The following is a 15284-nucleotide window of genomic DNA, read 5'->3' on the forward strand; positions in this document are numbered from 1 at the left end:
GTTTAAATGCTTGAACCTATTTTAAAAGTTACAAAATTGAAAGATACAATTGAAATGGCACGACCATTTTTGCATTTTAACTCTAATTAAAGTTGATGATAGGGGTGCGACCATTTTAGATTCGGGACTGCCAATTATTGTCTAGAGGAGATAATTGTCTGGCTAATTAAGATATCATGCGATAGATATGAACCAATGAACGGAGGACTTTTCTTATCCAAGTTTGTTCAAAATAGGTTTTATCCCTAATGTGATAAAATAAAATGGGAAGCATATGTTAAGAAATTTCAAGTTTTTACGAGAGATTTTTATTATAAAGTCACGTGCTGTAACACTTTAAAAAAAAGTATATCGGTCTTTGCCACTCTGATAACTTTTAAAAACGCATAACATGAAGAAGAGATAAAATGTTTAGGATTTGGAACACAGTTTTGTAAAGAATAAGGCAGCAAAAATATGTGTTTTATGTTCCTCTAGAAACAATAAAAAGTTCTTTTTTATTTGTTTACGACGATGCAACTTTAAAAATTAAAAACAAATGAATGAATGAAGTATATCTATGGTTATTATTTCTAGCTTCACTCTTTGAATATTATGAATCAACATAATATTGTTTTAATTGCATATTTATAGTGAAAAAATGAAATATAACACGTAAATTAGAATATCTTTCCACATTTTTACTGTCTTGTATACGAATATACAAACAAAAAGTATGGTAATTGTCAGAAAATTCCATCTCGAGATTTTGACCTGTCTTTACGTGTCAGACCTCTTTGAGTACAAAAAAACGTATTTGGAAATTTGGATTGTCTGTGAAGATGATATAAACGTTTCAATCTAGACGGATGAAATTTGGAAGGTGATCTTTACCTTACATTTGCCGATTTCTGTCAAAGTTTGAATGAAATCACTTCAAAGCAAGTTTTTCTATCTGGCTGTTGAAGTACAAGTGAATATGTTGTTTATAAAACGTAAAGAATTTGATGATGAGGATTTGAAAATTGATTTGGCGTCTAAAGTATATATATATATATATATATATATATATATATATATCAAATTTGGAAACAAACCTCTCCAGAGATTGATCGCCTGTCAGTCTGTACTCTCATATGTATGCAAACGCGGTAATTTAAAATTTCAATTACTTAAATACAATATTTAATATGTGGTCTCATTACTAAAATTGTAGTTCTGTGTTTTGTTTGGGTTTGAATCCGTCGAAAAAAAGTAATCCAAAATATTTGGTCTTCTTCTTCTGATGATGATGTCGTGTCCGCGTTCCCACGGAAAGGGGGTGCAGTAGCTTCTGAGGGTAAAGACCCCCTGAGCACCCGAGGGCAGAACTCTGACTTCTAGCTCATATGAAGATGACACACACACATTCGCTTGCACAACCCCTTTTTACAGGGGGGCACATTCAGACACCTCACAGATAGAACACAGATGAAGAACAACCATGTCCGAACCGGGATTCAACCCGGGACGCCCGGATCACGTGGAAGAGGCGCTACCCCTATACCAGGACGCCGGCATATTTAGTCTTCTTTTCTAAACTATTCTTTATTCTACCCTCATGGGTACAACTCTGGAAGTAAAAATCTGAAATCTTGAGGCATTGATAGCCTTTCTTAATCACTATAATTGTATACAGGGAAAGAAAGGACAACACCTTTATAAAAAATATGCGAGCAATTTCGTAGAGTTCTTTCCCACTGTTTATAATTAAAAAGATGGAAAATGGAAAACGTTTGGAATTATTTATAATGCTAAAAGACTTGTAAATTTTTTTTTAAAAAAATTCAATACTTGTTAATTTAAAGCTTTATATATTTTTCAGAGGATGTGCTGGTTGGTTCGAGCAGAGGACAAATCTTGAGAAAACTTTAATATCTGTATCCTGTCTTTTACTACTAACGTTGGTTTTATTGATACTTGTTGGAATAGCCTTCAAAGGTATGTTATAATTGTTCGTTTACTTTATCAATCCATTATCTTGGACTTTGCTGTTGAAGAAAGCCTCACATTGCTTAAGGGCCTCAATTTAATAATTTTTGTGTAGTATTTTCTCTATTTTTTCTTTTCAAATATGGTTTCTTAAATACTCAAATATAGCATATATGTTCTTAATTTGTTAAATTTACTCTTATTCAGTAAATAAAATACAATTTATATTTAGATTATTATTAAAACCTTATTAATTAGAATTTTTTAAAACAGAAATTAGTTTTACATACTGGAATATCAGCGGAAGATGGCAAATTTTTGATAAGAATAATTTTTAATTTGATGTGATTTTCTTTTTGCTTTGAAAGAAATCCATCAACATTTTATTTCTGAATTTTCTTTTATAACTAAACAGCAAAGAATTAATAATAGAATATTATAATATCTTTATTAGATAAAGTTTATTAAATAATGTATCTCGAAGAATGTTTCTCTTTACATTTTTACCAATATAGAATATAACGAATTTTTGAAGAATTTTCTTTATAAATGTTTACTTTAAGCATCGTATAAAGGAATTTTGAGAATTTTGATAATTCAGTATTGATTTTCCACAAATATTATTAACTATCCGACTTAAGCGACCAGCTGATTCGCCAGAAATATTGATTGTTTGTTATTAATATTATGCATAGTTTGACGTTTATGATTATCTAAACACATTTTTAATATGAATAGTATATGATGTTCAGCCAATTTTATTTTAATAGTCTTAAATCTGTTCTGATGATTATGTGTATGAACCTTCTTAATGGATTCAAATCCTATGATATCATAGTAACATTAAAATGTAATTATCTGAGTGATCTGTTTCAATTTTTACTTTGTTCTTCGTGATCTTGTAAAATCACTTTCTTGTTTTTAGCAACGGAGCAGATAATAAATAAAATCTTTCTTTCTTAACTTTCAAAACTGTATTTTCTAGGTGATTAAATATTAGATAAAACAAAGGAAATGGTTTGAATGTCAATGCATTCAAAGTATTGCTAATAATTATGCAAGATATTACCGAAATGCAAGAAAAAAATTGCACAACTAAATTAGCATGATTAATTTTTCGTATTTGCCTGATAAGTTTTTGAATTATAAAATGATATAAAAATCATTTTCCCTCAATAATATTTTTGGAAGTCACAACAAAAATATCAAAATCTCGCATATTTTTTTTCAGTTTAAAAAATTATAATTAAAGTTTAAAAAAAAAGAAAAAAGAAATTTCTTTGAAAATGCTCAATACAACACTCCAAAATACGTTTGTGTCACATTAAGTTACTATAGTTGACCTTTAGAGTGACAATATTCACTTTCTCTTTTGTTATTAGTAGAGGCTTTAACCATGTATTGGTTTGTATTAGTATTCTGCCATTGGCAAAGTGCCTAATTATTTGATTTTAACTATTTGCTCTGCGGGATTCTTCGTTATTTTCGCTCGCAATTTTACGATCCCTAGTTTAGAAAACTTGATTTTTTAGCATAATATATTCCTTATTTAAATTCTTTGCCATTAAATCCGTATATGTAAAAATATAATACATAAAAAAATTTCAAAAATTATTATAAGAAACCTTTTTAGACCATTATTTAAAGTCACATATTTGCTTGGGTATTATTATTTGAATCCTTAAACTGAAGGCAAAGAGACCACCCATAGTTATTTATTAAGTGCAACAACCTAAGATGAAATTCGGAAATGACAAAACTTAAGAGGATAATAGAGATGGGGAGAGATGTTGGATAGAGGGACAGCTGCAACTACTCGTTCCTCGAGAATTCTAAGGGGCCATGACACTGAAATTTTCTATTTGAGTTGATCTTCTTTAGACGCTGCTTTTCTTATCGAGGCATTCCTATCTCAATTAGGAGGCCTCGATATAACAAAGGAAATCTGCCCTACAATTTAGTTGTTCTATAGCAAATTGAGATTTGAAATATTATACAATTCCTTACAATTAAGTAATAATTTCTTAGTTTAACATATTTTATTTAAATCAAAATATGATATCTAATGGAAGCATCCAGATTCCTCTTCAACGAATTTTGCAAAATAATAATGAATTGGAGAACAATTCATAAATAATTTTTAAAATCTATTTTTTAATTTTTTATTCTGATTGTTTCACGTGAAATTTTTGTGAAGAAGATGATTTAATTATTTGTTATAGAACACGTTGATCAATCGGTGTGTAACCCGTCCTTGAAGACATCATTTTTCAAATTCGAAAAAGAATTTAGCTACTTTAATTCATTGCTCTTTATCCATATACTGGTAGGCTTAAACGGTTTTAGCACATCGATTAAAAACAAAAATTTAGAGTTTAAAGATACTTTAATCCCAAAGTTAAAAATCAAATTGGCTGCCTATTTAAAATTAATTCTGAATAAGTTGGCTAGTAGAACTACTCCATTTTCTTTTTTAAGTTATCATAATGGCGATAAACTCTAGCAGTATATTAGATTTTTTACAAAATAAATAGCTCTCAAAATGCTCAGTTTTGTTCCAATACCATTCCATTTTTATTGATCTGGAGTCAATGAAATAAATAAATAAATTAAAAAAAAACAGAATTCAGTGTCTCTTGTAGAGTATAAATTCTATTTTAACTAATAGAAGATGTTATAAACGTTTTCTTACTGCTTCTAATTTTCTGTGTGAAGTTTTAAATTTAAAAAAAATACTCATAAATTCATAATTCAATAGCTTGTTTTTAATGTACTTTTTTTTCTGGCATTAATTCTAGCTCGAGTATTATAAATCATTAATAGGTTATCCATACATCATTCCTGAATAGTAATTTTCATATTATAAAAGGTTACAGTTTCAATTTTTTTAAAATTATTTAAAATTGAAAGAGAAAAAAACGAAAATGCTTTTCTATTTTTTCAAATCATTACAGAATAAAATCTGTAGTTTCTATGGAATTTTGTTTTCTCTCATTGTCAGTAGATTTAAAAGCTGTACATACATTGAAGCAGCTGTTGACTAGATTTATATATAACATTTTGATTGATACCATAGTTAATTAGATCGAATTATCACAATCTTCAATTGATTTGAATGTAATACTACATACAGACTGGTGTCATTTTTTAAAAATTAAATTTAAGTATTATACATAGATTGTTACAAAATTAGATACGACCTAGACACAACACACGCTTGAGAGGACAAACATATAACAGAAAATGATTGAACTATTATATAATTGAACATATAATGGTTGATTTAGCATCTATACCAATCCATATGCAGAAAAAAAAATTATGTTCTTTCAATATGACTCATTTATTGAACGTATGAAAAAGGTCTGTCACATGTTAAAATATAATTTTAATTTAAGTAAACTGATATTATGACATTTTTCCAAAAATCTTTTTACTGTAAAATTATACTTGCTTACACACAATATTAAAAATGCAAAATAATCGGTTTTAAAGTCAACATTTCATAAAATAGACGTAATATTTCTTTAGAAGGCATTACTAACTGCTTGTCCTTTCTGATTTAAATTTATTAGGGTATATCTTATCCTCGAGATCAGTTCTAATAATCTTCCACCTGTAGTATATATAATTCCTAACCTATGATGGATATTAAAAAAAATGCGAATTCATTTTGAGCATGCCAATGCATTTATTGCTTTTATAAAGTTTACATATGAAATAAAAAGAAAAATTATTAAGAGACACAATATAATTTATTTGTCGAAGGAGATATATGATGAAATGGCATATAAAGATTTCTATTATCTGGGACAATGTTCATCTCTCATGCATTCATCAAATATTGTTTATTGGCTAAAATAAAGATCGAATGTTTTAAAATTTTTTATTATGAATCACAACAAAAGAACATCAGTTTTCTCTTTTAAAATAAAATTATTGTTTCTATTTTTTTTTTAAAAAATCAAATCATTATGAATTTCAAATATTCTTCACTTAGCATTTAAATTGCTTGTGTGAGTTTTTTTAAGCTGGAAAAGTCATTACAGAACTCATAGTTCAAGAACCTTTAAGATTAACGTGAACGACAAAAAAATATTTTATTAATAGGGTTCGATGACTCAAAGTGGGCTTCGAAGAAGAAGGCTGTGGATAAAATCTACATCTTCGGCAGTATTTTAAGAAATATTTTGGTATAAAAGTCTAAGTGGGTTTATGCATCAGTGAATTGTGAATAATCAAAATATTTATGCATGACGGGGATTAAGTTTATGTCAGGCGGAAGAGTGTTTCTTTTTTGTTTTTGAGAGAGAAAAAAATATTTGAAACAGCGTATAAAAATAAATCTCTTAAAAGATTTGTGTTACTTGTCGAAGATCTGCTCCTTAAAGCGTAAATAATACAAATTTCAAAACATTAATCTTATTAACATATTGTGTGTAGATTATATGTAGACATAAAATTTCTTTTAATTGCACATTATGTGTAGATTACCTGTAGACATAAATTTCTTTTAATTACACATTATGTGTAAATTATATGTAGACATAAAATTTCTTTTAATTACACATTATGTATAGATTATATGTAGACATAAAACTTCGTTTAATGGCACATTTTGTGTAAATTATATGTAGCAAAAAATTTTGTTTAATCAATGGATATAACTAATACATTATATGAGAAGAAAGTATATGGAATGTAATATACAGAAAAGATGTGCAACATGATGTTGTAGAATTTCAAGTAGAGTTGGACATCAAATATTTATATGAAAACTAAACTAATATCAAAATGCATAATTTAGTTTAAATATTGAAGGAAAACAAATAATGCTATTCATTTAGCTAGAAATTTCATTTTAATGGTTATTATTATAAGCAGATCCATAATTAAACATCAAATGGCATTTTATCCTATATAATAGCAAGCATAAATATGGATAAAACCTAATGCCACTCTATAGGCTGCTAACATACGATAATTAAATCAATCATGAAGTTGTAGCTGGTACAAAATTGATATTTGATTGAAACGTCTGTAGTCCTTCAATATTGGCACCAGAATTGTCCAAAAACTGTTTGCGGTACTTGAATATCGTCGAATATCTGAAACAGCAGCTGGTTGTTTAGTATATAATTATTAAGAATCTTTGTGACTATTCGGTAGCAAATGTCACGATGAGGTTTCTCCTTTGAAACCAGATAATAATTTTAGGGGGTTTATCTAGATATAAACCAACTTTCAGCTCAATCAAGGAAATAAAATCTGTTACTAAACAGCTCCAGCTATTCGTAATGTGATTGATAGTTTCAACTTTCTATCAACAGAACTGTTAATGTTGTAGGTATTTTTCAGCTTCTACATCATTGAAAAAAAGTTGTACAAAAGCTGGTGAATTCTTCAAATTAAGACTAAAACCGATTCGGCTATAAGGATTATATGATTGCCAAGATTAAATTCTCAAATTTCTTATTCATATTATGCGTAATGTAACCATCCATAATAATGTTGCCAATGATAGGGAGCATTATTTCTTTTTTCATAAAAATATACAAATAATACCAATTTTCAAGATAAATTTCTTTTAATGCAGTTCTCTTCTTTACACTAATGTCATTTTCTCATACTGTTCTAAGTTTATTTAAGTTGAAATCATGAATTTGGAGTTTATAAAATTTAAAAAAAACTATTCAGGCAGCATGTAATTTTTAACATAAATTGGTCTCGTTGTTTTCATGAATTTAATTTTCACTAGGCTGCATTTTATAATTATGTGCTATTTTTTTCTATATATGTAAAAGAAAACTATAAAGTAGATTTATTAAAAATGCGTTCTTTTTTTCATAAATATTATATGATTCATCTATACAATTAATGGTCTGAAATTATTAAAAACATTTACATTAAATCTATGATGATCAGATGTCCTCCTGTTGGCGTCATGTTGAAGTTTGGAGCAGGTTTTTTGATCAAATAGTATCATAAATATGTGACAACGAATCAAGTTGGGAAGACAGTCCAAAGGTTTTTAGCTTTTCCTAAGTCAAGAAAAAGAAATCAGTCGAAACAAAAATTTTTTAAAGCAAATAAGAAGCGTCAGAATAATTGATAAAAAAAGGAAAATCTATTCATATGACTGACTACACAGTCACGTGACAAATGTATTTGGGCAGGTCATTTAACATATAATTGTAAATCATTATCCATTGTATTTGACTTTTTTTTCTGCAGCGCAACAATCACAGGATTTCATAATTAAGTCAACATAGTAAAATAATTTGTATTTGACATGTATCTAATTTACTTTGAATGATTCCATTAGCTCGTTTAGACAATAATAACACATTAAATAAAGAAAGAAATAACCACTCCTAATGATATTCCTTTTTGAATCAAGTCACATACTGATGCCTAATTATCAAAAGCTGCAATCAAACAAACGAAATGCTTATTTTTGGAACTTACAAATGTAGCTCGTTCGTAGTGAGTTAAAGTATTTTCATTTCACCTATTTTCAAAAATAAGAAACTAATTTATTGATATCTTACTATCTGGATGATTGATTGGAAAAAATATGCGGATAGTTGGATGATTGGAAGTTGGAGAATCAATTAATGAAAAAAAATGCCCTGTTAAATGAATTAAAATGTTGTAAGACTTCAAGAGAAGTGATGATTTATCAAGGTTTGATGACTGAATTATAACATCAAAATGCATAATTTAGTTTAAATATTGAAGGAAAACAAAGAATGCTATTCATTTAGCTAGAAATTTCATTTTAATGGATATTGTTATAAGTAGATCCATAATTAAACATAAAATGGCCTTTTAACCTACATAATAGCAAGCATAAATATGGATAAAACCTAATGCCAAATTGAGTTTCTACACATGATTTTTCAATGCTATCAATGAATTGATGATTGCTGAAGTGTATCAACTGCTTTATTAAGTAATAATAAAGCATAATCTAATTGTAATTCTCTCTTGAATTAAAAAGCGATGTTTTGCCAAAAAATGATAGTTAAAGGAGCTTAAAAGCATTTACTGTTGGATTGTTTGAATTTTTTCCAATATTTTTCATTAAGATTAATGACTAAAATGGGATGCCGATTTTTGAAGGAATTTGGCTTGAAACTATATCATCTTACGACTGAAACACAAGTGATTAATTATTTTTTATAAACATCTAGTCTCCATTTTCTTCCCATAATTTTTCAATATAACCGGGCTGGGCGGTGGATTAATGAGATCTGACATTTTGTAAGGGTGACGATTTAACAGGACTTTATTGTTTCACTTAGAAAGAACACAAATGCCTAATCATCATTTGCAATAATCAACCAAATGAAGCGCCTATTTACAAGGCTTACAGAGATTGTCCCTTCGCATGTCTTTGATGCATTTTCCTTGAACTTCTCCTGAACTTCAGGGAATTAGTGCAGTGATGGCCTGACTCTTGTTGCAGGAACTGTCTAATGAAAAGAATTGTTTCGTGAGCATGGAGGGAAGGACTTCCTTTTCTGCCGCCTCTTTTAATGTCCGGTGAGGCAGTGCTTCCAAATCGGGAGACTAGCTAATTGGATAATTGGCCTTTAATTTTCGTCGCCCACCGGCGCCCGACACTTAAAAGATGGCCATGCTTTCCTTTTGTTCGTTTCAAGTGGAATTCTAACAGCTATTTGGAAGATTATCTGGTTTTAATAGAGCAGCATCTGGAAGGACAAATTGATTTATTGGCTAATGAAAGTGTTGATCACTGAGTTAACATAATGGAAAAATGGGAGCCCAAATGGGCCATTTTATGATTGATCCATTTAAAATGAAATAATTTAATATTACTTTGAATTTGCAATAATATGTCTATTTTTAATTGAGATATTTTGTAATAAATGGAAAAATAACAATGACCAATTTTTAAAAAAAGAATCTATTAAAGAAATTGATGAGATATGTTTTTCCTGAGAATATTAAATATTTGAAATCTTATTGTAAGATTCATAGTCTAAAAATAATGTAATTCTTTATCAATGCTCATTTTTTTATTATTTACATAATTATAAATACAACTTTTGATTTATATTTGTAAACATAATTTTTTAAGCAAAGGCCTATGAGAGAGAAAACACTTTCAAATTTTAAACTTCGTTTTTATTACATCCCAGAAGGCATAATTTATGTACAAGTAGAAGAGACAAGGCACATCAACACAGAACGACACAAGAGCGAAAAGAAGAAAAGCTAGTGAAAAATTTATACCTATGATTATATACTGTGAGATTTCGATAGGGATTTCTTTACACATGTCGATTTAGGTAAGGGAATCTTTTAATAGAATGCGTTAGATAGACAAATTTTTATCCCTTCATTCGGATTGTGGGAACTTGTCGATGTCATCAATTTTACAGAACTTCTGTTGCTTTAATTAAATTAAAAAGGGGGAATTGGATCAGGTTATAAGAGAACATTTTAGAATCTTAATTAATTAGGATTAATTAAGATTCTAAATTATTAATTCTGGAAATTAATTAGGATTAAATTAAATTTTAAAATATCATTACACATATATGTAATGATATCTCGATCTAATTTAAATCCTAATTAATTTCCTAATTTTTATCTTAATTTAGCCCATATTTAAATAATTCTGAAATATTTTCTTATTTTATGATCCAATTCCCACTTTTTTTGTTTAATTAATGCAAAAGAATTTTTGTAAAACTGTTGGTCTCAGAATTTTCTCACATTCCGAGTGAAGGGATAAAATTTCTTTATGCTTATTACATTCTTTTAAAAATACCTAAGAGTACCTATCTTAAATATAAACGTGTCAAAGAAATTCTTATCATAATCTCATATTAAAATCATTGAGAGGAAATATTTTGGCTTCTTATGCTCTTGTGTCGCAATGTAGAGTGATGTATTTCTTAGTACTTATTCTTTGTATGCAAATTATGCCACCCGTGATGAAATAAATTCGAAATTTCAAAAGTTTATTCTAATCGGCCACGGAACTGCTAAAATATGTTTGCGTACATGTAGGAAGATAAAGGTAATACTATTTTTTTATTTATATTTATTTTTAATTTAGTGAGTGTTGCTCGCAATTACGCGAAATTTATTTATGAATTCCAAATTTATTTTCAATTACTTATATTTTAAGATATATTTTGAATTTATTAATATAAACATTTCAGTTTTCAAGAATATCATTTTTTTAAAAAAAATATAATTTATAAGAAGTTTTTATATGAGACTATGACCAACCAATTTTTTACTAAGAATGATTGTAAGATCATGAATACTAATATTTTAGTTAAGTGAGAGAAAGTCAGACATAACATATCGCCATCCTAAGCCTCTGGTGCCTATAACACTGAGTTATCTAACTAGTTGAATAGGCACAAGATGGAAGTAAAAGGAGGCGCGGGGGAAAGAAAGAAAGAAAAATACTACAAAACAACCATGGCATTTTTTTAGAGAACCCCATCGAAGTCACATTCTAGAAAGTTATATTTAACTTTTTAACAAAGTAAAAAAAAAAAAAAAATGAAGGGAAAAATACCTAAAAACAAATTGTGATAACACGTTGAAGTTACAGATAAACTTTATTGCCTACAGATGCATCTTCTTTACATTTTTGAGGTCATTAGCTGTGGATAAAGTGCATAAAGGTTATTACTTTAAGGAAAAAAAAGAACTTAAAATTGATAACAATATGTATATATAAAATGTTTTAAACATTGCTGCGATCATATGCAGCTTCTAACAATTGCGGTTCCAATAGATTTATATGGAGTTAAAATCTTAGACACTTTTTTAAGACGACACTATGAGATTATACGCTCATTTTTAATCATGGTGTGTTAACCCTATAATAAAAATAACAATCTTGACTGTATGATAGTAGAAATAATATTAATATAATAGTATGCTAATCGAATGAAGTTCACTGGGAAAATCTCATGAGTCTAATGAGAACTACTGTTTAGAAATCTGTAGTTACTGTATGTCTTGTAATGCTTTTCTGTTGCTCCCTGTGAGAGAATGTTAATTGATTCTATGGTATTACAATTACAAAGTAGGAATTTAAACTGATTTGATGAGTGACGTTTTTATCTTAGTTGTTGAGCGGTCTTGAAGAGGTCTTGGTATTTATGAATAGGATTTATTATATCGTGGATTTTACCGCAAGAAAGGATATTCGATGCTACTCTTCTATAGCATTCTTTTTCGAGGCTGATTTCTGGCTTTCTCATGTGTCATGACAGAGTGAATTAGGTGTTCTGTCTTTCCACAGTTACAGTAAGGAGAATTGGGCAGATGGAATTTGTGCTGGTGTATAGGGAATGGGTCGCGTCCAGTGAAGAACATGACATTCGCTCTTTTCCAGTCGGCTACATGGAGAAATACTTTGGGCATTTTGCTGCTGAATATGAACTCACCTATTTCAACTTTTTCTCTTTCTTTTTGCCATTTTTTTCATCACGGCTTGCTTGGTTTCATCATCTTGGTCATTCCCAAAAGACCATATTTTGTCCCATTTATTCGCGGCTTCATTCCAGTCATAACATTCATGGGCCTTGATCCATGGGATTTGAATGTGGGTATTCCCTAGAAGGGTGAATGTCTCTCTCGCATATTGACTTTTGGATTCTGGATTACTTGAGACTTATATACTTTTTCTAAGCCCACACAAATAATAATTGAATCTGATGAAGCGAGTGAGGTTGCAAATTTGAATGCTCTGTTGAGGACTAGTAGTTCAGCTTGGAAGACCGTATTTTCTTCAAACAGGCTGATTATCAATTGGTGTATAGTGACCGCATCTACAACAGGTATGTAGTGACGCATGATATCATATGAAACCCCTACTCCATCTGAGGATCTTGAGATGCGTCTGAGTAGATCCTGAGTTCTATGATCCACCATCTTCCAACGAGATTTGAAGTGAATGGAGTTGTTTAGAGGGATTTGGGAACCAGTCTGTCATCATGTCCAATTCCGCACAACCTGTACAGTTAGTTGCATTTTAAACCAGTTAACTACATTCAATAATTTTATTAATGTAGAATTGAAATAGATCTCTAAAAACATTTGGCTATAAAAATGCTACAGTTGTATCCGTGAGCAGTAAAAATAATTTTCGTGTTGTTTTAAAATTAGAATAGAAATTCAGGTATTAAATTCTTTTTTGTTTTATAATTTGGCGTTTAAAACTGCGGTTATCGCCGCATATTTTATGCACTTTTTCTTTATAATGAATAACTTTCAGTGACTATTTTGAAGAAAATTAATAACAGAACAAGGCAAAAATTCGTTGCATGTTTTATTCAATTAGTTAAATCTTTGGGAATTTACAAATCAATTTCCGATCAAATAATTCGCTAACTGTATATTTCGCATCAATAATTGGACATTTTTTGTTTTTGTTACGCAACAGCCACTTTATAATGCAAAATTCTACGTGCCTCATTAACCAGTTAAATTTAATATTCATTTTTTAGGAGAAATGAAATAAAAATTGAATTTAAAGAGCTGCAATTTACAATTTATTTGAGCAGTCTAATGGTCTTAATGATTCTTAATGACAACTGCATTTTAATTAAAATGTTATATACTTACTAATGTAAACCAATGAACGTACTGCATTGAAATAAAAGAATTTCTAAACTTCACCAGATACATGAGTTTATTTTTAGCAATTATGATCAATAAAAGGATGACAATTTCCGAAGAACGATTTAATTTATCCTATTGATTTATCAGCACATTGTAAAGCAGGATTTTCAATAGGCATGCTGTATTATTTGGCTGCTGAACTCTTTATCGTAATGTTATCAGCTTTCCAAATAATTAATTATTTAGGTTTTGATTATATGAGAAAAAGGAGAAACAATCAAACAAAGAAAATCCCTGCATTCTTATGAATGAGCGAAATGTGCGTTGTATAGTGATTGTGTATCGGTCTGCAAATTCACGCCTCCGTTTCTACGAACTGCTTATTTGTAGTAAAATAATAACCATGTTTTGTCTTCAAATGAAACTGCTCACGATTGTTGTTTCTGAAATAACTTTTTGTTTGTTAAGTTTCAAATGGGTCTGCTTGATCCAAATATCGGCTTCTGAACAAAATGCAACAGCTTCAATACCCAATTCCTTGAAAACCTGTCGTGTTTACAGGCATAGAGCTCATTAAATTTGTCTAGCGTTGAAGGTTCTCGGCTCTTTGTATGTTTCTAATGTTTAGAGAGGAGGAGGAAGGGGAGGGTTGTGCAGACTCAACTGCCTCCTCGTCATCAACACTCTAAAATTATGAGGTATATCCTGAAATAATCTTCATGTTGCTTTAAAAAATGGGCCATTAATCTAAATAAATAAATTTTAGAATTTCGTAATCACCTCTGTTGTTACATCACACTATCGCTTACATATTTTATATACATACTAGTTTGTATGTTTTTCTGAGTACTTGAATATTTATTGAATACTTTCTTGTATGTTTTCAAATGAATATACAAGTACTTTTAAAAGGTTTGTGTTTACAATTTAAATCTTCAAAACCAGTGTTTAAAATCTGCATCTCCACGTTTTAACTCTACGGAAAATCTGCTAATAATGTTTAAAAAAAGGGAAAACTATCTCTTGCATATTGGCTATTTAATCAGCTTTTAAATGATACAAAATGAATCCTTTATATCCGCTAATAAAGAAAGAAAAGAGAAATTATTCATTAAAATTTATCTAAATAATCAGATATTAAGAGTTAAAAGAAACTCGGTTGGAAAATCAATAAAAAGCCATACCATCAATGTTAAAATTTTATAAATAACTGAATGACGAACATTATTACCTATATTAAAACTAAGAAAAATGGCAAAAATTTTCGCAAGATTGTCATCCAAGTAACAAAAATAAAATGGATTAAATTAATCTGATTTCAAAAATCACTATCGTGCTTTTGAGGAATTGCTATTAAATTAGTTTTAACCATACCATACAATAGTAAAAAAGAAAAATATATAATTTTTATGTGTTAAATATGGCTTTGAAAGCAAACTATATGAATTTAGATTTAGAGACATTAGACAAAATTTAATTATTTTTTTGGGATACAAATTTAATTATATTTTTTGGGATTCTTACAAATGCGGAAACTGTTACTAAAGCGCAACAAGACACATTTCAAAATATAATCTGAAGTTATATGCTGCTTGTTTTGAAAAATAAGGCTAAATAGCATAAAGTATTTCCAAACTGCGGAAGCATAATTTATAAATAATGGTAATCATCTTTAAAACAACTTTCAGAGAGCGGAGCAACCTTAGTAT

General features: G+C 29.0%; 1 protein-coding gene across 1 annotated transcript in view; it reads left to right on the forward strand.

The window, feature by feature from the left end:
* The window catches only part of LOC129984591 (neprilysin-like), a 52009-nt gene that overhangs the window by 2864 nt on the left and 33861 nt on the right, over window positions 1–15284 (forward strand). The window contains exon 2 of the mRNA XM_056094513.1: window positions 1844–1959. Within this exon, the coding sequence (XP_055950488.1) occupies window positions 1844–1959 (116 nt within the window). The remainder of the gene's footprint in view (window positions 1–1843; window positions 1960–15284) is intronic.

The sequence above is a fragment of the Argiope bruennichi genome, chromosome 9 (genome assembly GCF_947563725.1).
Source record: "Argiope bruennichi chromosome 9, qqArgBrue1.1, whole genome shotgun sequence".
NCBI lineage: Eukaryota > Metazoa > Arthropoda > Arachnida > Araneae > Araneidae > Argiope > Argiope bruennichi.